Source organism: Rhinichthys klamathensis, unplaced genomic scaffold (assembly GCF_029890125.1).
Source record: "Rhinichthys klamathensis goyatoka isolate OS25496 unplaced genomic scaffold, OSU_Roscu_1.1 h1tg000308l_1, whole genome shotgun sequence".
Taxonomy (NCBI): Eukaryota; Metazoa; Chordata; class Actinopteri; order Cypriniformes; family Leuciscidae; genus Rhinichthys; species Rhinichthys klamathensis.
The window spans coordinates 534005-562002 of NW_026606826.1; the positions used below are offsets into that span (position 1 = coordinate 534005).

Consider the following 27998-nt stretch of genomic DNA (forward strand, 5'->3'; position numbering starts at 1 on the left):
TGCAGATGTTCTTAATAAGAATTGAACAGGCTGTTCTGGCCAAGATCTACATGCAGTAACGTTAGGTGTCCTTGGACTGCTGCCTGTTTACTTGGGAGGGGAAAAAGTCCTATTGTCAAACTAATAGACGTAATTGTGACAGGCATAATGATTTATTGTTATGCTGTTTTCATCTGCTAATAACAAACACCATCATGTCAAGTATTTTGGTTAACGTAATAAAATCAGTTTCGTACGCTCACGGACACGGAATGGCCAGTCTCACCTCTCAAAGGCTTGAATCGTGTAGCTTATCAGAGGTCTGTTAAGAATGGTGCAGAATTGTTTCGGTGTGGGCAGTCCCATCCTCTCCCCGGAGCCTCCGGCGGGCAGAACTACAGCTACCGGGAAATCCACCACCGCACGGCCGAGCCGGTCCTCGCTCCCCTCGGCGTCGCGTGTGAGCATACAGCGGGGATCCAGAGGCCTCTCGGAGGAAGAACAGCGCTCTTGCTGCATTTCTCCAGCGTCTTAATAAGTTCCTCACTTGCAGCAACTGTGGTCATGGAAAGAACCTGTTAACCGGTATTCTGCATTCTATGGGCGGGTGGTTAGCGGGGTTTGAGCAGTGTTTCGCGGCAGTAATGTTGCCGCTTTCCCGCGGGTCCTCTACACAGACTGAGCCTTTCATCCACATCCACTCTTCATGAGACTGCTGTGAACTGATATCATTGCAATGTAATGTATAGCATCATTCAATCTTTGTTAAAATTATATTCCGAATCAAAATACATGCACAAGTGTTCAAAATGTTTAAATGACAATAACATTCCTTTTGTCACTTTTGCGTTTAGTCACTTTTGCACTAGTTATTTAGGCTAGTTCATATTAAAACACTTAATAACGTGTTACTATTTTTTTACTAGTGCCTATTCGATTAGCTAACACTTGGGAAACTAAATGTGATTAGTTACTTACAGATAAATAAAGAATAATTACGTTACTTAGTTACTTTTATGGAATGTACGGCGTTACTTTTTCTCACCTGGGCTGGGCAAATTTAAAAAATGGGAAGGTCAATAAATGTTAAAACAAAGTAACTTGTGTTACTTATTAGAAAAAGTAACTCAGATATTTAGTTGTAAATAAAAAAAAATTATGTTACTTTACTCATTACTTTAAAAAGTAATCTGCTTACGTAACTCAAGTTACTTGCGCAGCGTTACCCCCAACACTGGTATGGTAAAATGGTAAATGGACATTTATATAGCGCTTTCACAGACCCAATGGCCACAAAAGCGCTTTACATATTGCCTCACATTCACCCATTCATACACCGACAGCGGTGTCAGCCATGCAAGGAGCCATCCAGCTAGTCAGGAGCAGCTGGGGTACACTGCACAGCGGCTGGGGTCTTGCTCATGGACACCTTGACACTTGGTCAGGTGGAACCAGGGATTGAACTACCAGCCGTCCTGTTTGTAGACAACCTACATGAACCACTGAGCCACTGTCGCACTGGTAGTACATAATGAATTTATAGCCTACTCTGGTCACTATTGAAAATAACTAAACTAAAAATAATAACTAGTAACAAAATACTATTAACTAAAATTAGTTAATAATTCACACATAACAAAAAAATAGATAGGCCTACTACTAACTTGTTTTGAAAGTTGATTGAAAATAGTCAGTCTGATGATTGGCTGCTAATGGTTGGCAGCTAGTGATTATGTAAATAGTTCAATCTTGTCTGTTCACCCTGCCTTGTCTTTATTTGCTCATGAAAGAAGCCCATGAAATGTTATTCTTAATAATTATTATAATTTATAATTTTCACTATTTTTAGAATGGATTTTGTCACCTGTTCCTCAGTTTCCTCAGTAAGCATGTTGGTAGTATATTGGCCCATTAATTCAAACGTGTTTGGAATTAATGGACTATTATAGTTCAGTTAATAGAAGTTGATAATGTGTCACCTCATCCAGAGATCAAAATTATTATACTGAGACATTTTCAGATGTTTTCAATTTAATGCTTTTACACCATAATAGCCAATATGAGCATCGTCGCTATAGTGCATCTTGTCTGAATAATGCTTGCACAAACTAAAAATGTTTCAAAGTCGAGGCAAAATATATTACATCAGCTTATACTGTACGTCACAATATTGTATTTTTTAACACAAAAAGGTTGTGCAAAACAATGAATTACACAAACAAATGCATATGTATATGTACAGACATTTAATTTACATGTAGCTATGCATTTCTCGAGTTTGAGAATTGCTCTTATTGTTGCTGAACACAAAGACATATCCCCGGTTTCACAGACAAGGCTTAAATCCAGTCCCAGACTAAAATGCATGTTTGGACTGTTTTAACTTAAAGCAACTTGCACTGAAATATGTTGGTGCCATTGTTTTGTCTCAATATGCACACCAGTCACCAGTAGTGTTTTTTTTCCCTAAGGCACATATATAAAAGCTACTTAAATGTCCTAATTGAACTAAGGCCTAATCCTGGCTTAATCTAAACCCTGTCTGTGAAACCAGGCCTTAAAGTATATACTACAGCTAGTGATTACCACACATATCAGTCAGTGATGACAAAAACTATTGGAATCACAGACATGTTTCTAATTTTTGTAATGCAATATGCATTTGTCATTGTCCATCTCTTTCGACACAGGGTCACATGGGATGCATGTTAATTGTGATTAAATTGGTGATGAGATTTAGTCTTTCTCTCTCCTGCTTCCAAAGAGTTTCACAGTGAACTCAGAGCCCTGCACTTGCTCACAAAGGCAGCACAAAGAAAGTTCAGTGCTCTTGTGAGCTGACGTCACACGCTCTCTCGTTCATACTGAGTTAATTTAAATGGGAAAATCTAGTAGCTCAGTCCGAGCAGAGACTCGTTTAGCTTTCTGTCCCAGTGCCCCCCTTTTTTTTGTGCTTTTTTAACTGGGTATGAACGTATCCCTCAGACTTGACTCCTGATTCGTTGTGCTGCCGCGTGTATCTTTTGCATTTGCAGGAGGTCACCACTGTGATCTTGTAGGTCCTGCTGCTGCCATCCTGGCACTGCAGCTGAATCCGTTGGGTCCGGGTCTTGTCGTTCACGCAGCGCCAGTCCTGACTGTTTCGGCGGTTCCAGAACTTCCTACTGTATCCACCGATCCAGTTGGGCAGCATCTGAGCAGGAAGACACTGTCCCGTGCACACCAGTTCTTTAACAGGGTTAATGCTGGTGCACTGGCCGTCTGAGATGTACTTGGTGGATCGCAGCTCTCTGCAGCCGACTGGGACTCGTTCTGTATTAAAGAGTGAAAAAAGAACAAAAAGTCGGCATGAAACGCAAGTCTTTTCTTCCCTATTGTGACATATCCAAGTGAAACAGCTTCTCGAACAAGAAAAAATGTAGGGCGGGACTTCATTTTGTCCACTGATTGGATGGTTGTGGTTTGCTATTGGTCGATCTCATGTGAGTGACAGGTTGTCCCGCCCTCGCACCAGTAAACAGAGATGTCATTGCAATAGGCAGGGGAAGTTATTTTGATTAAAGATTAGGAAGGCACATGAATAAATAAATAAAAATGATGTGCATGGATAAATCATTTATAATACTGCAATATTGCATAAAAACAGTTGATTTCATGATTTAATTTAAGATACTCTCTAAATCTTTAAAGATCAATGAAGAAAGACTTCAGGATGTAGGATTGGTGTTGTTCTAAAGTGTTCCTTCATGGTTTGTGAGCAGACATAAACAACAGTTGTATGGATGATATGCTGCTTTGTTTGCTTTATTTCAACCCATTTCTGAACTGAGCGGAAATGGCTTAATGTACAGATGAATGACGACTCTGAGCCTCTTATTGTCAGATTTCGCCGGTGCTGCTGGCTATACTGTCAGCATTGTTCTGCCTCAGAGCAGTGCCTCTTGTCAGCGTAACCCAAGCCAAAATCCATTCACACAGCAGCAACACACCACAGTTACAATGTACCCCCCTCTCTCCGTGACAGGACGTGATGAATGGGGATCGGAGGGACATTTTCTTCCTCCCTACTTCAAGTTACGGTTGTTCAAAATAAACAGGGTTCCCCCTGGAGAGACTAACTGAAAAACTGAGCTGCACCTCCACTCTTCCAGTCTGACAGGACTCGCTCGGCACACATTGTTTTCTCTCTGCTGCCCAGTGTGCTTGTGAGCCAAGAGACTATGTAATAATCCATATATAACCCTAAAAGGCATGGATCACTTTCCCTCTTAAAATGTAGAGAAACAATTGATTGTATATAATTAATAGATAGCGTTACTGTTTACATGTTGTCTGGCTGTTTAATGGTGGGTTTCACAGTGACAACTTACCCTATATTGTGTGACAACATGCCCCACTGGGTCAGCATGCGTTAACTAAAATATTTTTTTTTCCTATTTCCTACTTTTAGTCATAAACTTCTGAAGAAGTCTGTTTACGTTAAGGACTATGCATGAGCAAATAAATATGAGAATATTTAGTTCACACGATCAAAGACAAAGTAGGCTAATGTAAAAATTCCGGGAATATCAGAAAAGAAAATCAGTCTATGTGGAAAACATTGGATATATGTTAGCCTAAATATTTGTGTATAGGCTATTTTATTACCTCTTTTTTTTTAGGGTTGAAACTTTTATTTAAAATTCATTTAAATTTAGTTTAACTGACTTTAAATTTATAATGGGACAAAAATTCAACAGTAACCTGATGTATATCTTGAAGAGCTATATCTACTTTAACCCATAAAAATAGTTTTGGTGGTGGACTAAAATTAGGCTATTAGGTTGATGACGTAAAACAATCATTTTGTTTGGAATAAAAATTACATGTTTTAGGTTGCTGCTACCAAATGAAGATTCAAAAGGCATTTATCAAAATCAACCATAATTGTCACTTTTCATAGAGAAATGTCACTAAAACTGGTTTATTGTAAAAGTTCGTTCTAAATGGAACATTAGAACAATCTCGTGAAACACAATTTCTTAAAAAGAAAAGCTGCGATTAAATGAATAACCACTACTAAAACAAGTGTGATGTGTGGCGAGGCGCGTGCGCTCACCTCTCTCGTGCGCTGCGACGCCTCTTCCACCGGTGCGCGCGCGATTCAGAGACGCGTTGCTCTGAGTATCCTCAACGGGACTGACCACATGAGAGTAGAAAATCTCCGTAGCATCATTCTTCAAAGTCAGACCACTCCTTATGAAGAAGCAAAATAAAAACATGAAATTGCACGATTCGGGTGCGTTTATATACATGGTGATGTGAAATAACCCGCAGCCAGTGGAGAGATGCTCCTGGAATCTGAGTGATTCTCACTCACTATCATGTCTTGGGTTATATATACAGTCAGTGTAGGCTATATATACACGCTCCCGCCTCCAGCTTTGGCAAAGGCTCAGGTGAGCGGAATGATAAAACAAGCGTCTCTCCTCTAAACCACACCCAGTCAAACACTCAACCCTGTGAGGTGCTCCAACATCTGGAGTCAAATGAATGGTTTCTGGACTCCCCGAGAGCCCATAATTCACTTAGAGATGTTTGTGCTGTTAAACACTCAACGTTTTATATAAGCAAACTCTGTTCATGATTTTTAAAGAGTGTTGCAAGCAATCTGCCCACAAAATAGTTACTGTGAAATCAGCCCACTTACGAAAAGAGACTGGGAAAACATTGTTTCCTCATTTAAACAGCAATTAATCAACAATAATCTGTTTTGGCAAGTTGATTCAATCGGTTTATTGAAAATGATGTGAAAACGGCTTTCCCTGTGGCAAAGATATACGTTTGATTGACTGATTAATTGTTTGACATATTGATTGATTGATAAACTAGCAATTATTGAATACTGCTTAAGGCTAATACGAACAGTTACTGTTGGTATACTATTTCTATGGAAGGCCACTCATTAACATATATAATTTGCATACAGGTTGACTTTGAAAATGAAAACTGTGAAATAAAAAAGGAAATAAAATGAAACCTAAACTTTTATTTTGAATTGTGTCACTATTATTGCGTGAGCATTAAGAAGCTTTGTAAAAACTGTTTGCAGTTTTTTTTTTCACGTTTGCCTTTTCATTTTAATATTGGCAGTCTGCCTTGTTATTGTAGTGAAAATGAAATGTCCAATCACCAAATGCATTTTATTTTTCAATTTGACAGGGATGATGCATTAGTCACTGTAAAAAAAGGTGACTAATGCATCATTAGTCATTTTCAATTTTGTCACATATTTTGCATACATTGTTCTATAATGAAATGGTTAATCTGGTTTAAGTTTTCATTTTTATTATTTAATTGATTTATTTAAAATTGACAGAAAATGCCTTCCATTTATTTAATGATTTAAAACTATAGTATGATCACTGGTCTTTAATAAAGATAACGATATATATAGCCTATCTATTTTATAATAATAATACAATGATCTCCACTGTTTGGCCGTCTAACTAAATAATTAAGAGTTAATAAAAGACATGCCCCTACCTGAATTTGCATAGCCTATTATTTTAATAGCAAACATGCAAACGCAAATAGACCTGCCATAAACGTGTGCGTCACGTGGTGGAGGCTTAACAACATTTTAAAGGAAAGTCCTGCCACCTCATGGACAAGCAAAGACAAGAACAGCAACTAAAGGTTTGAAAGTGCTTTAAAGTTCCCATGACGCTGTCGGCGTGCGCGTTCCTGTGCTGTCAGGGGCTCTGAGAAGAATTGCTGAGTGAGCTGTGATTGGTCATCAATTGATTTTTGGGAAAATCACAAGAAAATTAAGATCATTAATTACACGATTAAGCGTGACACCGATTTGACCCACCTATCAAATATAAATAGCTTGAGATGTAGACAGAAAAACATAATTTATAAAACATCGAACATGTTTACATATTATAATTGTTATTTTATGCATATTATATTTCCCTTTTCATATTTCCCTTCCATTTCTCATCCACTATAAGAGGGTTGATATGTATGTTCCTGGTCAATCAAGTTTCCCCATGCTGAGATGTGTGTGGCTCAACAATAACAAGGTTCGATTGCCTGACTATTTAGTGTGATTACTAGTTTTTAAAGCTTTCATTTGTATGTTCAAGAGCAAGGGGGCAGATCCAAGGGGTTTCCAGAGCTCCATTTAACTGCAGTTTGACATAACTTTACCTGTAAAACAATAACATTCTCTCCATTTTAGGTCACAGATGTTATCAAGGTAGTTTGCATGTGTTATTGTAACTCCCCTTCTTTCTGTCTGCCATGCATACACACATGCAGTCACTGGCACTGACACCAGGCCTGTCTGCGTGTGCTATAATCCGCTTTGTAAAGTGTCTAGAGACGGTGACAGAGCTGAAGAACATGCAGGACCTCCACACTCTCTGTGGGAACCTGAGACCACCATCTCTCTCTCTCTTAAGTGCATTGTGTATTTCCTTATAAAGACCACAGTATAAACATTGCTTGATATTTAAATGTTAAAGTAACAGCTAATCAGAGTTTTTAAAATGCAAACGCTGCTCTGAGATCAGTTCTGATTTATAGACTCTTGAAAATAAAGGTTCTTTATTGGCATCGTCCATGAAGAAGTCTCTGCACAAATTGTTCTGTAGAGGGAATTTTTTTTTTTTATTATTAAAATGTTAATATTAAATTATTACAATTATTAAAACCATGGTTCTTTTAAGAACTGTTCGCTGAAAGCTTCTTTGCCAAACCCAAAATGGTTCTTGGCATCATTGTAAAAAAAAAACCTTTTGGAGCCCTTATTTTCATGGCAACCAAACACAAATATATCAGCTGAAGAGGGAATATTCTTTGCAGTCTTTGTATTGGCAAAAAGTGTCATTTCAGACAATAATGCATCTTTTGTTAATGTTTCGGCTTTATATCTGATAATCTGAACCCCTTCACACAAGATCCTGAAGATCGCCAATACATCCTTTGCCATCTGTGCAGTTTTTAGATTGAAAAGTTTGGCATCCATAAACATAAACTTCTAAAATTATAACCAAAACATATCTGAAAATGATGTAAAATTGATATATGGCAGTTTTAAGCAAATTACACCATTATGCATTTGAACACTGGTTGAGACAAGACAAGAGTTTTTTCATTTCTGACAATATTTAGTCATCCATTTCCGACATTAGATAAATAGACAACCACAAAGCCAGTAGGTAAAGTAAAGCTCTCCTCTAACAAAGAACTAATAACTAGAAAATCAGTTACAGGTCAGCACGGCTCAAGGAAGAGGTGTACAGCGTTAGTGTTGCAGTGATGGAGTATTTCATATTTTTAATGTTTCAACAGCAAATGTATCACAGTTGACGACTTTGTATGTTTTCTTTAGCAGCCGTTCAGGTCTAGAAACTCCCTCAGTGGCCAAGTCCATCACACAGCTCTCCATTATGAACCTGTACAAACACATCTCAGCAGAACCATCTACGACTCGAGCAAACCTGCGTCTGACACACTGACTGTCAAACTTAGACGATCTCCAGACCCCTGCCGCCACTCTCGTTCGCATGATAAAACATTTGACAAGCCCAAGTGGTTTAAATCAATGAAAAACAGCTCTCACGGTGTCATTTCAATCTCAATAAACACTGTCAAGACTAATGTGTGTCTTAAAGATATGTTTCTTAAACAGATGTAGTAGGTGACATCTGATATTTGACATATGTTCATCAGAAAACATGTGAGCTAATAGTTTATCACTTAAAGATGGAAAATAGATTTATTTGCTTTGTGAAACATTATGGTATTTCAATATCAGATGTCTCCAAAAATAACTTCTCCATTTAAATGAATTCTACAGTTTTATGAAGCTGTTGCCAACTATTAATTGTATCCTTTTCCATAACAACAGACTAAGAAATTTAAGGCATAGGCAACAATATATTACAATCTTTCCTAAAGCAAATCCTACATTACACACATGTGATTTTCACATACATAAATATATAGATTTTTCCAACATAAATGTAAAAAGCTATTTAAAAAAAAAAAGTCACTAGTAGACCTTTCATCCTGTCTGTGCATTTGTGTGGCAAAGCTTTTGGTGGTTTTTGCCCTACATCATGTGCTTCAGAAGAGCATCCTGTGCAAGAACCATGAAGAAACCTCTGGCTGATGTCTTAGATGGGTCTTCAATGATGATAATGATGGTTGCAGGGTTGAAATGGAGAGTCGTTGTGATTCAGTCTGCAGTAACAGAGACTGCCACAGAGTTAATGTCCTCGGTTTGGTTATCTGAAGAGCTGATGGTCTCACTCTGACTGATGGAGAGCTTCTCCAAAGTGCCGGTCGTCTCCTCCAATGCCTGATCATCCTCAGCTGTGTGTGAGAAAAAAAGAGCTTGATTCACACAGATGACTTCACATCAGTCTAAGCTATTTTAATGACATTATCTCGATATTATTTCAACAACAACAAAAAAGAAACTGGAAAGCCTTCTATAACTCGTTCATTCATGGCATAATATTTCTCCTGGTTTCCACGTTAGCGCTGTTTGATCTGATATGGTTTATAACAGAGAAAATGTAAAAGTAATTCAAAAAGATACAGCACAAACAGTGAAGTTTGATTTACGAAACAAAGGCTGCATTCAAAATCGCCCCTTATACACTCATTCACTACTAATATAGAAGGAGTGAATGAAAACGAGTGAGTGAATTCAGACTATTAGTGTGCCGGAAGGGCTGCTGCTTTTGCACAGTTTGTGCTTGCGGTTTAATAATCATTCAGAACTTTGCAGACTGGCAGTTCCAGTAGTAATGAAAAGATTTATCTTGAACTCTGTCATGGAAACTATGTACAAAACTTAATTAAACAATTTAATTATCAATTAAAGAGGAATTTATACCTGCATGATAGCTGTAGCTGTTTGGAAAATGGATAGATGGATCATAATTGCTTTAGTTGTGGGCGCCATCTTCTGGTCAGATGCGGGAATTCATTCGGCGTGCAACTCTCACAATGCATTATGGGCATTCTCTAGCCGCTGAGTGTATATAGATTGTACACTCGTTATTGTGGTGCATTGTGGGATTAAATGAGTTCACTCGATAAAATCCACAATGGTTTCTGACAACACTACAAATGACTGTCCCCTCAAATAGTGTCCTATTTAAGGGTATGGGGGGCGATTTCGGACACAGCCAAAGACTTTTATGATTCAGTTCTTGTTATTGAATCAAAAACATACAGCGTGAACAGTGTAGCTTGCTTTCCGAAACAAATAACTCTTTTAATTAGATTCTTTTTAGTGAATCAAACACATACAGTGTGAACAGTGTAGCTTAATTTGTGAAATGATTGACTTGTACGATTTGGTTCTTTTTAGTGAATCAAAACCTTGAGTTGGAGTGTTAAAAGTGTAGCTTGATTCCTGAAACGAATGACTCTTATGATTTGGTTCTTTTTAGTGAATCAAAACCTTGACTTGGAGTGTTAAAAGTGTAGCTCGATTCCTGAAACGAATGACTCTTATGATTTGGTTCTTTTTAGTGAATCAAAACCTTGACTTGGAGTGTTAAAAGTGTAGCTTGATTCCTGAAACGAATGACTCTTATGATTTGGTTCTTTTTAGTTAATCAAAACCTTCCAGCATGAACAGTGTAGCTTGATTCTTGAAACTAATGACTCTTATTATTTAGTTCTTTTAGTGAATCAAAACCATGGCTTAGAGTGTTAAAAGTGTAGCTTGAGTCCTAAAAAGAATGACTCTTACGATTTGGTTCTTTATATGAATCGACACCTTACAGGTTGATTACTAAAAAGAATGACTCGTATTTCTTTTTATCTCATTAAATTAAATTCAGACCGCCAGCTCACAATTTGTTTGAAATATAATTTCTTCTTGCTGAAATGCTGTAGATTAAATAATGGCAGAGCAGAAAATTATTGGTGCATGCCAAAAGAATATGGTATTACCATGGTACGACACCCCATAAAAAAATATTAATGCCATTGTACTTGTTGTAAGTGCCACAGTAAAGCAATACAAATTTGATTTGGATACCTTTGGCCTGTTTCTGTAGTCGTGATGCTGAATCAGCTTCATGTTTCTCTCTCTGCTCCTGTAACATCTTACAGACCTTCTTATGGCTGAACCAGTGCAGCTTCTGACAGGCCGGGCCACAGTAGATCACCTGAACATACGCACAGATTTAAGCAAGCACCTCAGGAAACCCAAAAAAAAGTGCAACAATAATAAGATCAAACCTGATATTTACCATTTTGCAGATGGAGCATCTTTTCTCTGCCCCTTTCTCACCACAGGATGTGCAGAAGTCTGCGTCCATGAAGCCCACCTGCCCCGTGATGGCCTGGGTGAGCACTGACAGAGCGGTGGGGTCACTTCCCTGTCGGAAAAGGACTGGTGAGGCTTCCATAACTGGAATATGGTTCAGTCTTTCTAGCTGAGGCTACATTTCCATCATTTTATTTCAATCCCATTATCTTCGACATGAGCAAATAGAGGTCACTGTAACTCACAATTTCCACTGGAGCGATACTCCGGACCAGCTGCTGCAGCAATGTGGCATCACAGTATGGAAATTTCCTAATGCACTCCCGGAGGAACTTCTCCTGGAATACCGGGAAGCCGTCACTGTCTCGCCCTTTCATAAGACTGAGAAGAGATATCCGAGTTCATTTATAGATCACAAGAGGGCCTTTTAATTACAAGTTTGTGGTCGTTAAGATTTCAGCATCATTACTCCAGTCTTCAGTGTCACATGATCCTTCAGAAAGCATTCTAATATAATGATTTGCTGCTCAAGAAACATTTATTATTGTCAATGTTGAAACCATTTTTTTCTGAATTCTGAATACAAATTTTAAAACAACATTTGAAATAATTTTACAGTCACGCTTGTTTAATGTATTCTTGTTGAATAAAAGTAATCATTTCTTTCTTACTTAACAGAAACCTTTGAAAAGAAATGTATATCTAATATCCTACCTCTTGATGAGGCCATCAAGCTTGTCCTGGCGATCTTTCAGGAAAGAGCCACATTTCTGCAGCACACAGCTGAGGTAGTGCATCTTCATGGCCAACACTTCATTCATATCCTGCTGTTTGATGCACTTCTCACAGATCAGCTCCAGAACCTGGAAGACACAAGACGGCTTTACACACTTGAAATAGTTAACCCTGGGTCAATTAAAAACCCAGGTTTAACAGAATCCTGGGTTATCTTGCTTCATGTTTCACACTGCTCATACTTAACCCGTTGTTACCAATTAATCCTGGGTATTACACTGACGTTTCACACTGTACATTCCTAAACCCTGGGTTAACGTTCTTATTTGCTGTGTCAGTGTCATTGATTGGACGAAAGCAGCACACGACCTGCACTAGCATTGCCCGTAATCATATTACACATTGTCGACTGTAAAGTTTTTTTTCTTTTCAGACTATTAAGGTAAAAATTAAACATTATCTTTTCCGCCATTCCCCCCTCAAAAGTTAAAACGACTGTTTATATACAATGCGCAGTGTTTCCGTGACTGTCCGAAGAACGTGAATATGAGGGACGCGATTGGTTGTCGCATCATTTCATGCTGCACACGTTTGACACTGCAAAAGTGGCACTAACCCTGCTCTGGAACAGGGTTTCATAACACAGGGGGGAAAGCAGTGCTAAACCTGCTTCTAAATTACAAGTGTGAAACGTTCCTTTACTCTGGGTTTACTTTGGGTTTAGAAGAACGATGATAACCCGGGGTTAAGTGCAGTGAGAAAAGTTATTAAGATGGTGCTGAAGTTGGGTCAGGTTTCAATTCAATCAAGTTTATGAATCTCAACTCAGCTCTGAGCATAATGCATTAACATAGCAACTGACCTTGCGACACTTCTCAAGTGCTTCCACATCCATCAGCAGAGGGTTTTCTTTCACCACCATCACTATCTGCAGCATAACAAAACACAACAACATATAGTCTTAACAGGATGAATTATGTTTTGGCTATAGTCACTGGTTTGATCATTTTTTTTAAATGAGACTGCTTTTTATCACCATCATAATTATCAGGTTTAGAATGACCATATTGTAGCATGTTAGCTTAAAAATTTAGCTTTTCGAGTTAGATTTTGGGGCTTTTCAGCCTTTAATTTGATAGGACAGTATAGAGACAGACAAAAAACAACCGGAGAGGAGAGAGGGGGGAAAAGACCGGGAAAGGCCCATAAGCTGGGATTCAAACTTGGGTCGCCTGAGGAGCAGCAGAACTATATGTCACAAGAATATGGTTCAGACAAAAAAACTACCTTAACTGGGTTGAGGTTGGTACTCATGATAATTTTGTGTAGCGGTCCAGCGAGTTTAGAAGGGAGTTTTGGTTCCTTTTCCAGTCCCTGTGGTTTTGTGTAGTAATCCAACCTCGCACGGGAGAAGAAGTTATTGATTACGGTCACACAGTCGTGCTGCCCTGAAAAAGATGTAATATCATTTAATCTTCACATTAAAAAATTTGAGGCCAGTAAGAATTTTTTTATGAATATTATTTTTCAACAAGGAGATACCAGGCAGCACAAATGATTTCAACATTGATAATAATAAGTGTTTCTTGAGCAGCAAATCATCATATTAGAATGATTTCTGAAGGATCATGTGACACTGAAGACTGGAGTAATGATGCTGAAAATACAGCTTTTTGCCAACAGTCATTTTAAATTGTAATATTTTACAATATTGCTATATTACACTATTTTGGATCAAATAAATGCAGCCTTGCTGAGCATTAGAGACTTCTTTCAAAAACATTTTTAAAAATCTTACCAACTTTGGTATATCATACAGATTTGACCATTAAAGTACACTGTTTTCCCCATAATGCCATATTTTTGGCATACCTACAAAAGCAGCCATTTGTGCTGCTGTTCTGCCGACTGAGTTCACTGCATCCGTCTCGGCTCCAGCATCCAACATCATCCAGGTGATATCTGTCTTTCCTGTTCAATACAACGGATATGTCATACTGTATTACTGGCATAAAATATATTTCAGGACACATTAAGGCCCTGATATACTCACAGCGAAGTTCTTCGTTTAGGGGTAAAAAGTAGTTTGAAATAACTTTGCAGCGATATATCGTTAGCGAACATCTGACACCGCTCAAACTGCTGAGAGCGACATTTAAATGAATATGTAAATATGTGCTGCTCTCTTTCCATCAATAACAAAATAAATTCACAACAAAACTGACAGCGGTGAGCAAACAGCAGTTAAGCTCCCCCTAGACGTCCAGCGAGGGGGAGAGAATGTAATTTGGGCCAAATGGGTTGAGCTAGAATATCCAACCACACTCTAATACTACCCTAACCCTACCTACAACTCTATCCCTCCACCCCATTAGACGTCCAGAGAGGACTTTGACTCTGGAGTGAGCACCACTTGAACTTTTCTGGGAAGTTCGCTTTGGCAAGCTGTTTCAAACTCCCACAACGAACTCCAAACGAACTTCGTTTTGACATGATTTTGTTCAAAATGACGTCACACCAGTTCATACTTCGATTTAGCTTGACGTATATCAGGACCTTTATGGTCAAAATGACAATATAATACTAGCACAAAAAGAATTTAGCAATTGTGTTTCAGACCTGAGAGTCCTGCAAACATGAGTGCGGTGTATCCATGTTCATGTTCGTTGCAGTTGACGTCAGCTCCGTGCTGTAGCAGCAGTTTGCACATGTCTGCCTTGCCCTTATATGCAGCGTGCATGAGAGGGGTCATGCCATACTGAAGAAGAAATGCAAACAATCGAAACAGCATTAACCACATATAGCATGTTCACATATATTTGATTATGGTGTGTAGACATAAACCCTGATAACTCCACTTAAAAAAAGCACTCAAAACATTAACCTGTCAGTGCAATCACTATCCAACAAGTAATAGGTTCATAATAATCTTTTTTTTTTTTCTTTTGTTTGTTTTCAGCTCCAACAGAAGGACACATAGGCTAATAAAAGACGGGCCAAACAACCATTTCCAGGCAGCTGCTTTGAAAGCCCACAAGTGTCAGTAACATCTGATTTGGACAGATGTCCAAATCAAAGTCACTCTACACGGTCATAAGTACTGTTTAAAGTATTGACAAAGAACTGGCACTAACAGAGAGGAGAATAAAACAATGTTTTAAATGTTATTATAATTAATATAATGTATAACAACACTTCATTACCTCATCCAGACAGTTTACCCTGACATCTTTGGATCCAAGCAGTCTGGAGGCTTCTTGCACATTACCTACAAATGGTCAACCACAGTGATCAGACAGTGACCGACCAAGATAATTATTTATACATCATATTTATACAAAAATCACAATTATTAATACATCAACAATTATACATAAGAGCCACACTGTAAATGTAATGCTCAATGATCATTGTGATATATTTTCATTGAGAAAAAACATAAGTCTAAATGATACAATAATGATGCTTGAATAATTCGAATACAATAATAATAAAAGTGATTTTAATGGTACAGAAACGTATTTATCGTAAACTGTACTTTGAATATTATAATCTATACAGTTTAACTGAATACATATTCAAGTTTTTAAAATGTAACACATCAAAGAGTAATTTAAAAGCACAGAGAGAAAGCATTCCGTATGCAGCCATTGCTTGCAGATTTTTTAAACCAATATTAAAATTTTCCGAACTGGTAATTGTGTTAATCTGCAGTTCGCCTGTTAGCGTCATGCTATATCATTACCTGCAGCAATAACCAGAAGTAGCTCTTTCTCTGTGTCGGTCAGGTCTCCTTTCTTTGGTGCAGACATTATTAAAGTCAAAGTGACGCTTTTGGTCTTAATAAGCAATATATAAGTTAACTGTGACTGGTATTAGCTCTGTTCTAAAGAGATTGATCCACAGACTCTTGAGAGACTGACTGGCACTGACGGGTTAACGGGTTGCTGTCTGCAAACGGACTGAACCAACTGCAACAAAAAAGCAGGGGCTCTAACTCTATAAGTGTCGTCTTCGGTTGTGTTTTTAGGATAGTAAAAAAAAAAATATATATATATATATATATATATATATATATAATACTACATTTTAATGGTTTTACTTGGTATGGGAGTAGTGAAATGCCATTTGCATATGTTTAGCAATGTGTGTCCCCCCCCCCCCAATCTTATTGGTGGTGTTTCGATCCTAGAACTTTAATTCTGTACATCGATACATTTTATTTTTCAAAATAAGAGAAAGATATTAGGGTAAATATGTCTCAAACATATGCATTTTACTAGAACTAGGGGTGCAATACACTTTAAAATTATATTAATTGAAGATATAGTTTTTTTTTTTTTAAATCACACCACCTTGTGACCCTTTAAAGTGATTGAAAAGGATGAATTGTTCATATAAGCAACATACAAATATAATACCATACTGGAAAAATGCAAGCCTATAATATTGTATATTTAAAAATATAAAAGAGAGGTATTAGACACAACAACACCAGGGCAAATGCTTTTAGCGATTAAAACGAGTCGGACTAGGCACTTCGCATTGGGTTAACAGTGCAAGTGGGACTTTGCTTATTTGCATAAAGATAAAGAACGGACCAATGGCGTTAAACGTGTCTACCTGAGCACATGCTGGACAACCTCTAGCTACAGTCATCTTGCCTCAAGTTGGAGCAGAGAGTCACATTTGCGGGAAAGGTGTACACTAGATATTTCATCATGGCTTGTGGTGGTTTTGTTTGCTCAAAAACTTCTCTTTGTATCTTGAACCTTATTTATGTGGTAAGTCAAGCAGTAGTTAGTCCTATAAGACTTTTTCTTATTCATATTAACAACAACTTTGGTATTTATTTAAAAGTCCGTTTTACATAGATAATATTCCTTTTATCCTTTACTTTACATTGTACATACATGAACATTAAATGTGTCTGTAAAATGTAAAATGAATGTTTATGTGAATTGTTATCCTGATATTCATGATTTAGCATTGCACTGTCTTTTCTGAGCAATTTCTGATTTCTGTTTTCAGATGGTCAGTCTTCTAATGATCAGTGTTGCAGCATGGGGCAAATGGTTTGGACTAGTGTCTAGTTTCAGCGTGATGGCTGCTGTCATCGCAGTTGGATTTTTTCTCTTCGTCGTGGCTATTGTGGGATTGTGTGGGGCTGTAAAGCATCATCAAGTCCTCTTGTTCTTTGTATCCTTCCAATGTACTGATTCAAGAAATTCTCCTATGTCTAAACAAGGTTTGCCTCTGTTCAACACATCAGTCTCAGTTTGTGTGTTGTACTTTGGGCCCTAAACTCACATTTACCAATTTTGCTGGCTTACCTGTTTGTAATGATTTCCTTTTTAGTCAACAGCTTTTTAAATGTGCCATAAATGATGGAGAAACAACCTTAACTGTTCTTTAGTACATGCTCGTTCTCTTTCTGGTATTCGTCTTGCAGTTTTCAGTATCATGTGCCTGCTTAGCTATTAGTAAAGAACAGCAGGTAATTATAGTCTCTAGTAATACTTTGACATGGTGATACCAGTTTCCTCATTCCTCAAGCAAGTTGGTTTCAAATAAACGTTTTGTCCTCCTGCAGAACCTTCTCCTGGAGATAGGATGGAATAAGTCTGAATCAATGCAGAAGGATTTGGAAAGATCATTGGATTGCTGTGACTTCCTTCAAGTTAACTACAATGAATTATGTGATGCTGTAAGAACTATTATTCTGCTTTATCCAAGACTTTTTTTTTTTGTATTATGAAGTGTCTTCTGATACATTTCGTGTTCGAGTTGAACTTAATGTGGGGGGAAAAAACAGCATGCTTCTAGAAACTTCTTGAACAAATAGTCTGTGAATGTGAAGTCACGCGGTTTATACAGAAAGCTTTGGTAAATATGTAGTTTTAAGTGCTGTTGTATTTGAGTAACTCAAGATGTAAGGTTAATGTATTATAAAGCTTCCATTTTTGTTGTAAGCTCATAATTAAGTGACTAAATGTAGGCTTAATGAAACATACTTCTACAATGACAGCTGACAGACTCTTTAACCGCTTGAACATGGTCTGATGTGAAGATCAGCTGAGTATGAGATCATATTGTTTATATGCGCTTAACTAATATACAGTTTTTATTGTAGTTGTAAAGATTATTTTATGCTCTATTTCTGTCTTCTCTGTGACTTCAGGCCTGTTTCAATGAACAAAAATGCACACCGTGTTCAGAAATAATCCAGGCCTATGCTGACGACGCTCTGCATTTTGTTGGAGGAATCAGCCTGTTTTTCAGTTTTACAGAGGTGAGCAAACATTGGACATCCTTTGGTTCGGAAAACACGGAAGATGAAAGATGGAAATATTGAATTAAGCTATTAACTGCTTAGTCCGTGTATTTCAATTTTGGTGCTTGTTTCTTATTTTTGTTAAGTTTGTTATTTTCCTTACGGTTTCAGATTCTGGGCGTCTGGCTCGCATATAGATACAGGAACCTGAAAGATCACCGGCAAAATCCTGGTGCTTTCATATAGAGCACAATGGTGGGACACAAATATTCAAGACTTTTAATGTTAGTTCTTGAATGGACTTTTTGTCTTTTATGAATCTTAACAACCTTTTTCATTTGTGATGTGTTGTTCCTCTCGATAACAAACCCAATTACTTTATTTTTGGGATATAATAAGAAATTAAATGTTCAGTTAACTTTTTAAATATTTATTTGTGAAACAGCCATTATGATTTTGCATCTTTAAAATATTTATTATCACTGATTATGCAAGTAACTGGGCTTGAACTTTGATCCCAATTGAACAACTCTTACAAAGATAAAGAGTTGGACTGGAATGGAAAATTAAAGACTTGAAAATACATCTTTCATTTCAGATTGTAAATCAAAGGACAAACATTTCCTGCTTTATACATCAAACAGTAATGTCATTGCAGTAAGCTCATTTGCTCTCTAGACGCTCAGTAATAAGCTCAAACTACACCCAAGCAATTTCCACATCATTCTAATCAGGATATGACCAGGAACTTGTACATCATCTGTTTGTATTCCACGTATTAGCCAATGGTGTGGCACTTCCAGAGGTTGTCCAGCCGGTTTGGCACAGATGTATTGATTGAGATGTGCTAGTGCTGTCCTCTGCTGGCTGCAGGGAAAAATACCACACATATTCACATTTACAGTAATTTGGATCACATTAAACCACCTGCCTGAGGATTGACGCGTGATTCAATTCTTTGTATTTTTATTTAACTGAGAGACTATGATTTTTGTGTTTTATTTGGGTATCTGGATTTTGTCTAATACTACACACTACAATATACCTTCTTAATTCCATTTAAGCATGTTCTTGAGGTCATTTTTAAGCATGTAAAATACATAGAATTTATTAAATGGAAAACAAACAAGCAACATGTTTGCACCAACTTGTTTATAAATGTATGGTGTAAATGTTGTCTTCAGCTATAAGTCACACATTTGATGAATAAATAAAGACATCTTAACACCTAACAAGATTTTTTAATTAGGATGTTTATAAATATTTGTAATTTGTATTTTTATCTACAACGAGTGAAGTAAATCCATTTGTAATGTATGAATGCAGAGCTTTAAAATACTTATATTTGTATACTTATATAGGCTACTAATAAAAAATGATATATCCATGTATAAATATTTATATATATATATATATTTCATTAGAGCAAGGAATCGATCCCAAAAGGTGAGGCGTTGGGAATCGAGAGACCAAAAGTCTCTGCACAACAAATCTGGGAGTTGATCACTTTGATTGTCAAACTACTGCCTGTCGTAGAACAGCCTTGAGATTGAGTTAGAGAGGATTTTGATTCATCCCATTGACTCGAGTCATTTAATTCAGTTAAAAGACTTCTGATTCGTTTGTATTTATTTACATTTAGTGGCTCTTTGCAGCAGGAGTATTACATCAATTCATTTATCATTCACACAACAATTATTTATTCTAGACCAAAGCACCATTAAATACCATAGGTTAGACGCCATTTAACCAGTATGTGACCTAAAAATAGGGTGGAGGAGCAGTGATGTTGGCTGGGTGCTGGTAGGAGGAGGGTTGGTGTTAACTGGGTGCTAGTAGGAGGAGCAGTGATGTTAGCTGGGACAGCATGGAGGAAAGGACAGACAAAATGCTTGACATGCTATTCGGTTTATTAGAAATGTATATAGCAATAGTCAAAATACAAAATAATATAGGCTATGATTGTGTATAAACGGATGTTTTATTTTAAATCAAGGGTGCATATGATTTTCAAACATAAATAATAATTTAATTTCACTTAATTCAATTTTACATTCCTATCTGAATGCCATAAAGATGACATTATAGTCATTAAGATTATTTAGGCTCTCGGTTACCATTTGAATAGTGAAACCACAATGAACATGATGTGATTTCCCTTGACTAACAAGCTTAAAAATATTTTTAAAAATAATTTTAAAAACAGGAACAGTCTTTAACCAAGGTAGCATTCACCTAACAAGGCAGGTAATGCTAGTTGACCATACTAATCCTCAAATATTATAGCATATTAGCCCCCGGTTTCACAGACAAGGCTTAAGCCTAGCCCCAGACTAAAATGTATGCTTGAGCTGATTTAACTGAACGCAATTTGCACTGATACATCTTAAAATACGTCACTGTCATTGTTTTGTCTCAAGATGGACACCAATAATGTTTCTCTCTCAGTGGCTGCATCTGACATATTAAAATGAGAGGTTAACCTATAGTTAAGCCTATTTTTATTGTTGCGGTTTTATTCAATTTAAATATCAAAATGTTCGTAAGAAGAAGAAGAAAAGAAAAAAACGTTGATATCATCTTTGCTCGCTCCTTTGAATGCATCTATAGTAAAAAAGCTCTATATTTAACAAAGCACATACAAAAGACCTGGGCCCGTATTCATAAAGATTCTAAGAATCCTCTCAGAAAACTCTTAATTTAGCTTAAAAACTTTTATGATCTTAGTGAGAAGGCGGGGCTGACCCCGTTGCTATGTATGACACAATCTTTTGAAGACTGTGATTGGTTGGTTGTCCAAGAAGGGAAAAAAGAGTGATTTTAAGATATAGGGTCTATTCTAAGCCTTCACTTTGAAATTACATGCGTCATTTTTCCTATTTGACCATTCTCACACACACACACACACACACACACATTATATATGTGTAAATCATTTTAATTTTATTTACCATGCTGCTAATTTCCTATAAGGTATTTGATTGGCTTAGAATGATAACAATTGTTCCACTCTTTCCAATTGCAATGATTGCTGTCTATTTAAGTGGTGGTTTGAGTGTTGGTTTTAATGAAACAAACATGGAATCAAAACCAAGAAGGACGAGAAAGCCCGACTGGACAGAGGTTAGTGGATGAACACAAGGCCATCCTTAAAAGAAAATTAGGGCCGGGTGTCGATCTATAGCGTCTTATTAACTCACTGTCATCCGTTGTCTGCAACACATTTCTTCTCCCTCTTCGTCTTTCTGCCATTTTCTCCTCTGCTAAAGAAACTCTTAAGCCTCTTAAAAGTCCTCGTCCGTACTCCTAACAATTTTGACCTTAAGACCTCTTTTAAGGGTTAAGATACTTTCTGAAGTACTTTTTTCTTTACTAAGATTTTTTCTTTAACTTAAGAGTAAAGGCCCACATTTCTAAGAATTTTCTTAGAATTTTGTCACTAGGAGCTACTCTTTGCATTATGATTCTTTATGAATACGGGCCCAGAACTGAAGCGATGTTTGTTGTGCATAACCCGTACTTAATCATTCTGAACCTCCTTTTAAACCATTTTTATGACGGTTCAACAACCATTTCCTCTTGTGCAACACCACAAAATCCATCATCCGTTCTCTTAAAAAACGTAATTTTGTCTTTGCTTAAACTGAGGCCCGAAGGACCTGCTATGAAAACCTCAGAGTATTGTTCATCTATGACAAAGCCTGACGTCTCAATAAAACCGTTGAGCATCTTTTCAAAACTATCCAACCCCTCTTTACAATCAGAAAGAATCACAAGAGCTGTGTCTTTGTCAACGACTGACTTTAGGGTTTCTCCTTGGACTTTAGGTCCCAAAAACCTGTTCTCGCAGTTAATGGAGTTGATCAGAGGAAGAAGGCAGATGCTTACTAGTAAAGGAGTCAGCGGACATCCCACCCGCAGACCTTGTGATCCGTGATCAGTCATCAACAACAGCTTCAACACGGATCGAAATCTGTCAGGTAGATTCACGGACTTTAAGCTATTAAACAGATACGGCCACTTCAGTGCACCTGGATCTAGTTTTAATGAAATAATTAGCACTGGGATTTGAGCACTGATGCAGTGCTGAACTGAACTGTGTTGTTTGCTTTGGCCTGGATTTAAAATGTGTTTAATAACGTCATTCAACCTCGCTGCCAGAATCAAAGCCAGGATTTTATAATCCACATTACGCATTGTCATCGGACTGCAGTGATATTGAATACCATAGCTGTAGGTGTGATCGTATTTGTCATGGCTGAGCGATTCGACAACCGCACGTTTAATTGGCTTTAGGTCGAGGATTTGATTGAAAAATGCTTGTAAGAGGTCAGTGATTTCACAAGCATAATGCTTATAGAAATGGACTGTAAGCCCATCTGCTGCTAGACTTTCAGACTGAGGCAGGGACAGTATGGCAACCAGAATCTCTTTTCTCGAAACTGGTTCGTTTAGAACGGTAATCAGGATGGATTTTACGTCATCAAATCTCTCAGTTTGGTGTAAATGATTCAAGAAGTTCAGAAGACTCTCGGATGAAGTATTTGGTGTTTGAAGAACCTCAATGGATGATTCACTCGGACACCCTTAAAAAAGAAATACATGTTAAAACAATTTATAATTAATTTTACATTTTAAAATGAGAGGGAAAAGAGCCGATCTATACCTCCTTGTTCCACGTGTTCAACCTCTCGAGGAAATTCAGTCGTGTCTGAACATCTTGACGGTTTTAGGCGTCTTTGCAAAACTATTGCCTCACATATAAGCCTGACCTTCACTCCTGGCCACAGGTATTCTTTCTTTCTGGTATTTATTTGTGAAATTTTCTTTATTGTGCTTGAGAGTTGTTCCATGCATGCCTTATCTTCAAGAAGACAAGAATCAAACTGCCATTTTGGTCCACGTGTCTGAATTTGAATGGACAATGGGGCGTGATCAGAAATGTACTCTTCTTTATCCGAGTACATTGGTCTCTCGTGAATGTTACAAGCAGTTACGCTTGATAAATTGTGACTTTGCAAAAAGTAGTAGTCTAGTCTCGACTGACCTTTCCCATCAAAATACGTAAAGCTTTTTACCTCCTGGTAAAGACACCGCCAGACATCCACTAAGCTTAAGGTTTCCAAAAATTTTTGCAGAGCATCGAAAGACTTTCGGTGACTTCGGTTTCGTAAATTTGATGTTTTATCAAGTTCGGCGTCCATGACTGTGTTGAAATCCCCACCGACCACCAGGTACGCCGACGACGGGATGTGGGTCGCAATTTGTGAGAACTCCGTAAACCGAATTTTTTCATCATTTGAGTTATACACATTGATAAATACAAAATCACGCCCCCAAATTTGACATGAGACAATTATGAATCTTCCCTTTCCGTCGCCACTGACATTGAAACCACCACATCCGAGGTTCTTTTTGAACAGTACGGCCACCCCTCGGGAACTTCCTTTAAATACGGTAAATGCCGCCATGTTGTAATCGCATTCTAAATCTTGGATTTTGATGCTCCCGGTTGAGTAGATTCTATCTGGACCCACATGAGTTTCTTGGAGAAAGACTACGTCAGCATTTAGCAGACTTAAATGACGAAGAACCTCATTTCGTTTGCGGTGGAAACCGTTTACGTTCCATGAAAGAATCCTTAATATTTGCTGCTCGTCTTCAATGTCAGTCATCCTGAAGTGGTCTCTATGGATCAGTTTCATTAATGAATGGGTTGGTGTACCTAAACAATGCAACAGAATATTTTGTTAATTGCAGAATTGTTTTACAAAACCTGAAGAACTGCATTCTTTGATGACATAAACATACATACAGTAGGCCTACACCTTGCAAAATATGATTTTTTTTAGCAAGTCTCAAGACAGAATGGTAGCGGAATTATGTAAAAACCTTTTGATTATGATGATCAAATTGTACTTATTTTGTCTTCTGAGAAATCTCTCTCTCTATATATATATATATACAGTATTTATTACATGGCTTGTTGAATTCTAATGTAAGTATAACACACCGTTGCCATGAAAAACAGAGCGTTGCCATGGACACAGTTCTGTTCACTCTGGAGGATAAACTCCTTTAAATCAATAAACTCTTTTTTAAATCAATATTTTGTGTCAAATTATTGATTTATTTGGTAGGTAGCCATGTCCGATTTTGCCTCGCGTCGGGGTCCTAATCAGCCTGTCGGGGTTGTATTCGCTATAACAACCACCTCGCTCTTATCCCATATACACACACACACATACGCAGTTGCAAAAAAAAGTGTGAAAATTTTATTTATTTGAACAAAATAAGAGAGATACAAAATGCATGTTATTTTTTATTTAGTACTGAATAAGATATTTTACATACAAAGTTTACATATAGTCCACAAGACAAAAAAAATAGCTGAACTTATTAAAATGACCCTGTTCAAAAGTTTGTGAACCCTTGATTCCTAATACTGTGTGTCGTTACCTGGATGATCCACGATTTGTTTTGTGATGGTTGTTCTTGAGTCCCTTGTTTGTCCTGAGCTGCCCAATGTTCTTCAGGAAAATCCTCAGGTCCCAAAAATTCTTCAGTTTTCCAGCATCTTTTGCATATCTGTACCCTTTCTAGCAGTGAATGTATGATTTTGAGATCCATCTTTTCACACTGAGGACAATTGAAGGACACAGATTCTGCAAGGGGTTCACATACTTTTTCTTGCAACTGTATAGTTTCTCAGAAGATAAAATAAGTAATATTTGATCGTCGTATTCATATATCTGATTAACCTTACCTTGTCAATTCTTTGCACACAAAAAATAAAACAAATCGAAATATTAATATAATATTTAACTTGAATAATTATAAACTTGAATAATTCCTTTATTTAAAATAAAATGAAGCGCTACATCCTACACTTGTTTGAGATGGAAGGAACACGTATCAACGCTCTACCTCTTCCTCTTATAACACACATGCGAACATGATTATATCATTACATGTCATCATGTTTAAACTCAAATGATTGGATTGGAAGTCCTAGTATACTTTTCCTGTTCTTAGTCAATAAACATTTCCTCCTCAAAATCCTTTATATCAGTTTCCCAGATGTAAGGAATGCACTTTACCCAGATCTTTTGTTAATTTTTATTTTGGTTATGATAAAAGTGAATTTTGTTAGAATCTTTGTCTTATATTTACAATGAGTATTTGTAAGTCAAAGTATGCCCAGAGTTGAATGCAAATGGCCAGTCAGCTTGTTCCTTTACAATGTCATGGAAGTCTTCTCAACAAAGCAATACAAAAATGTACCTACCTGCATTTTCTCCTGGACTCCAGGTCCTAGAAGCCTGAAGGACAGACGCACATTAGTCAAGGCCTCCCTTTAAGACCACAGACAAACCAGATCAGTGTAAATCCCCCATTACCAGTGGACCGACTACTGACATGTACCTGCCAGGCAAGTTCACTGACTTCTATACACCTGGATCTACAGGAAGCATCAGCCGTGGGAGTGACCATGACAAGCATAATTGGTATGTTGTGTCTACTCATGCAAAAAACATGTACGATTTTTTTTTTCCAGGTATTGTGTAAATATACCTAGCAATACAGCTCATTACCATTCTGAGAGTATATGATTTTATATTAGAAACCATTCATATTCCATTTAACATATGAATTGAGAGTCCATTCCCATTTAAAACAATGATCTACACACATCATGGTAAACACAGAAGCTCATGCATCAGTGTTTGAGTTTCCGTGTTAACCAAATATGTCCTATGTACAGTATGTGTCTATCATTATGTATTCTTCTTGTTCAGAAGACCAGGATTAAGTCACCAGCCCACCGGTGGGCCCATAGCCATTACATATTTAAAACAGTAATATCCTGAACCTAAACTAATATTGACAAACTAAATATCATTTGGAAGCTTACAATCTCTAGTTTTCATATTTGGTGACTTTTTTGGTGATTTTCAAAATACATTACAGAGGAGCCGTAATCTATCAATTTGCAACAAGAATATTTTCATACTCCTAAGGCGTGTTCAGACCTTTATTTTGAAATAGTGATGAACATGAAAATCATGAAAGAATGGTAGAAAGAGTTCAAAAGATAACATCCATTCAATGTTTTTTAAAAAAAAAAAAAAAAAGGTCTGAAAATCTTTTAAATTTAAAGAAAAAAAATAATAGATTCACCATTTGTGAGGTGGCAGCGAGCTATAACGCACATGCGTGATCTTTGTATGTGTTTCTTAGAGGTTGAATTCATATCAAAATCTGCCAAACTTCCCATACTACTTCTGATGTAGGATGTCTACTTCATAAATTGTATGAAAATTGTGGAAATAATGGTTCAGATGACTCAAACCACATTATGGAAATGGCGGCGCCCTTATATGGGCAGTAATGGAGTCTGGTTGTCCCCTAGTGAAAAAGTTTGGTACTGCGCCCAAACAAAATCTTACTGAAAGCTCATTTTTTGAGAGATCAACCTAAAATTTGAAACACAACTTGTTCAGAATTTTGGCTTTGATTTTCTTGCAGTTATTGAGTCCACCAGGTTTAAAAAATATATATATTTTATATAAAATATGAATAATCAAATTTTGACATGTTCATAAACTTAAACTTCAATAACTTTTTTACTGTTTCACTTAATTTATTTCACTTCTAGAAAAATCTGCCAAATGTCTTTAATACAAGACCAATCTTACATCTATATGCCAAAGCATTCTTGAATTACAACCATTTAAGTTCGGAATGTGCATTTGTGACACTTAAAGGGTTAAGTGGCTTGATTCACATGGATTCGTTTCACTACAGATTTAACCTTTTTGGATCTTAAGTTTTTGACTACCTGGGCTTTTAATGGAGGGAAAGGAACCTCTGAGGTTTCATTAAAAATATCTAAATTTGTGTTTTGAAGATTATCCGAAGATTCTAAAGAATTGTCTTGTTTCAGTATATTTTAATTCTATGATCATAAAATTAAACTTTAAATGACTTAAAATTTCTATAATTTAATTAACCTGAAAAAAAAAAATGCATTTTACTCACAAAAGACCATTTAACGCATAATATGCACTAAACTGGTGCAAAATTGTTTAATCAAGCATTTTACATTCATGGTTCCCAATTACATAGTTCTTATTGTTTTTTGCAGTGTACCATAGATAAAGCCATAGCAGAGTCATGGGAGAACTGAAAGGCAAGGCATAATGCTATATAATCAACAAAGCTTTAAACAACAGCATCATTGCAAGAATGTAGCTTTCTACATGTTCGGTTCTGTCCTTCTGTTATCATGTATTTCCTCTGGATTCAGTTACAATACTGTTATTCATTGGACCGAATCATAAAAACAACAGTTCTGATATATCACGCTGGCAGGGTCTTTACACACACACACACACACACACACACGTGCCCGCGTTGACAGAAGAGACACTTCGCAGATGTTCAGTGTGCGTGGACTGCACGCGACACTACCAGCCACGCATGACCAACACATACAATAAAAAGGTATAGATAGAAACGGGAGTGAAGTCATCTGACAACACATAACTGTGCAAATAAAACATACGCCCCACGTAAGGAACTGGGCTGAGGTGAACACATGTAAGCTGGAAGGTACAAAAGTTAAGAGTCCGGAGAAAAGACTTGATGCGTGTTAGGAAACCGTCTGGAATTGTAATCTGGGTCGTCCTTTACTCGTTTCTTGATGTCGTCTTTCAGCTG

At 37.1% G+C, this 27998-nt stretch overlaps 6 protein-coding genes across 7 annotated transcripts in view; 1 reads left to right on the forward strand and 5 right to left on the reverse strand.

Annotated features, from left to right (window-relative positions):
- crppa (CDP-L-ribitol pyrophosphorylase A) overlaps positions 1-707 on the reverse strand; it is a 35668-nt gene extending 34961 nt beyond the window's left edge. The window contains exon 1 of the mRNA XM_056270777.1: positions 266-707. Within this exon, the coding sequence (XP_056126752.1) occupies positions 266-498 (233 nt within the window). The 5' untranslated portion in view covers positions 499-707. The remainder of the gene's footprint in view (positions 1-265) is intronic.
- Positions 708-2432: 1725 nt separating this feature from the next.
- Positions 2433-5494, reverse strand: sostdc1a (sclerostin domain containing 1a). The gene is made up of 2 exons (XM_056270782.1): positions 5078-5494; positions 2433-3291 (listed from the first exon to the last, which is right to left on the reverse strand). The coding sequence occupies exons 1-2, from the start codon at positions 5271-5273 to the stop codon at positions 2897-2899; spliced, it is 591 nt and encodes a 196-aa protein (XP_056126757.1). The 5' UTR covers positions 5274-5494; the 3' UTR covers positions 2433-2896.
- Positions 5495-9150: 3656 nt separating this feature from the next.
- Positions 9151-15896, reverse strand: ankmy2a (ankyrin repeat and MYND domain containing 2a). Its single transcript, XM_056270778.1, has 11 exons — positions 15747-15896; positions 15205-15269; positions 14621-14759; positions 13874-13972; positions 13289-13449; positions 12864-12929; positions 11981-12129; positions 11512-11647; positions 11250-11378; positions 11036-11165; positions 9151-9348 (listed from the first exon to the last, which is right to left on the reverse strand). The coding sequence occupies exons 1-11, from the start codon at positions 15811-15813 to the stop codon at positions 9212-9214; spliced, it is 1278 nt and encodes a 425-aa protein (XP_056126753.1). The 5' UTR covers positions 15814-15896; the 3' UTR covers positions 9151-9211.
- A 738-nt stretch (positions 15897-16634) lies between these two features.
- tspan13a (tetraspanin 13a) lies at positions 16635-18965 on the forward strand. Its single transcript, XM_056270780.1, has 7 exons — positions 16635-16785; positions 17033-17200; positions 17418-17498; positions 17595-17708; positions 18183-18293; positions 18447-18530; positions 18874-18965. Exons 1-6 carry the CDS (start codon positions 16723-16725, stop codon positions 18519-18521), a joined length of 612 nt encoding a protein of 203 aa, XP_056126755.1. The 5' UTR covers positions 16635-16722; the 3' UTR covers positions 18522-18530; positions 18874-18965.
- A 2862-nt stretch (positions 18966-21827) lies between these two features.
- On the reverse strand, positions 21828-25717 carry LOC130104353 (LINE-1 reverse transcriptase homolog). The gene is made up of 3 exons (XM_056270820.1): positions 25564-25717; positions 22942-24000; positions 21828-22861 (listed from the first exon to the last, which is right to left on the reverse strand). Exons 2-3 carry the CDS (start codon positions 23978-23980, stop codon positions 21828-21830), a joined length of 2073 nt encoding a protein of 690 aa, XP_056126795.1. The 5' UTR covers positions 23981-24000; positions 25564-25717.
- Positions 25718-27758: 2041 nt separating this feature from the next.
- The window catches only part of bag6 (BCL2 associated athanogene 6), a 28595-nt gene continuing 28355 nt past the window's right edge, over positions 27759-27998 (reverse strand). For both annotated transcript variants that reach the window (XM_056270776.1, XM_056270775.1), the window contains exon 25: positions 27759-27995. In XM_056270776.1, the coding sequence (XP_056126751.1) occupies positions 27900-27995 (96 nt within the window). In that variant the 3' untranslated portion in view covers positions 27759-27899. The remainder of the gene's footprint in view (positions 27996-27998) is intronic.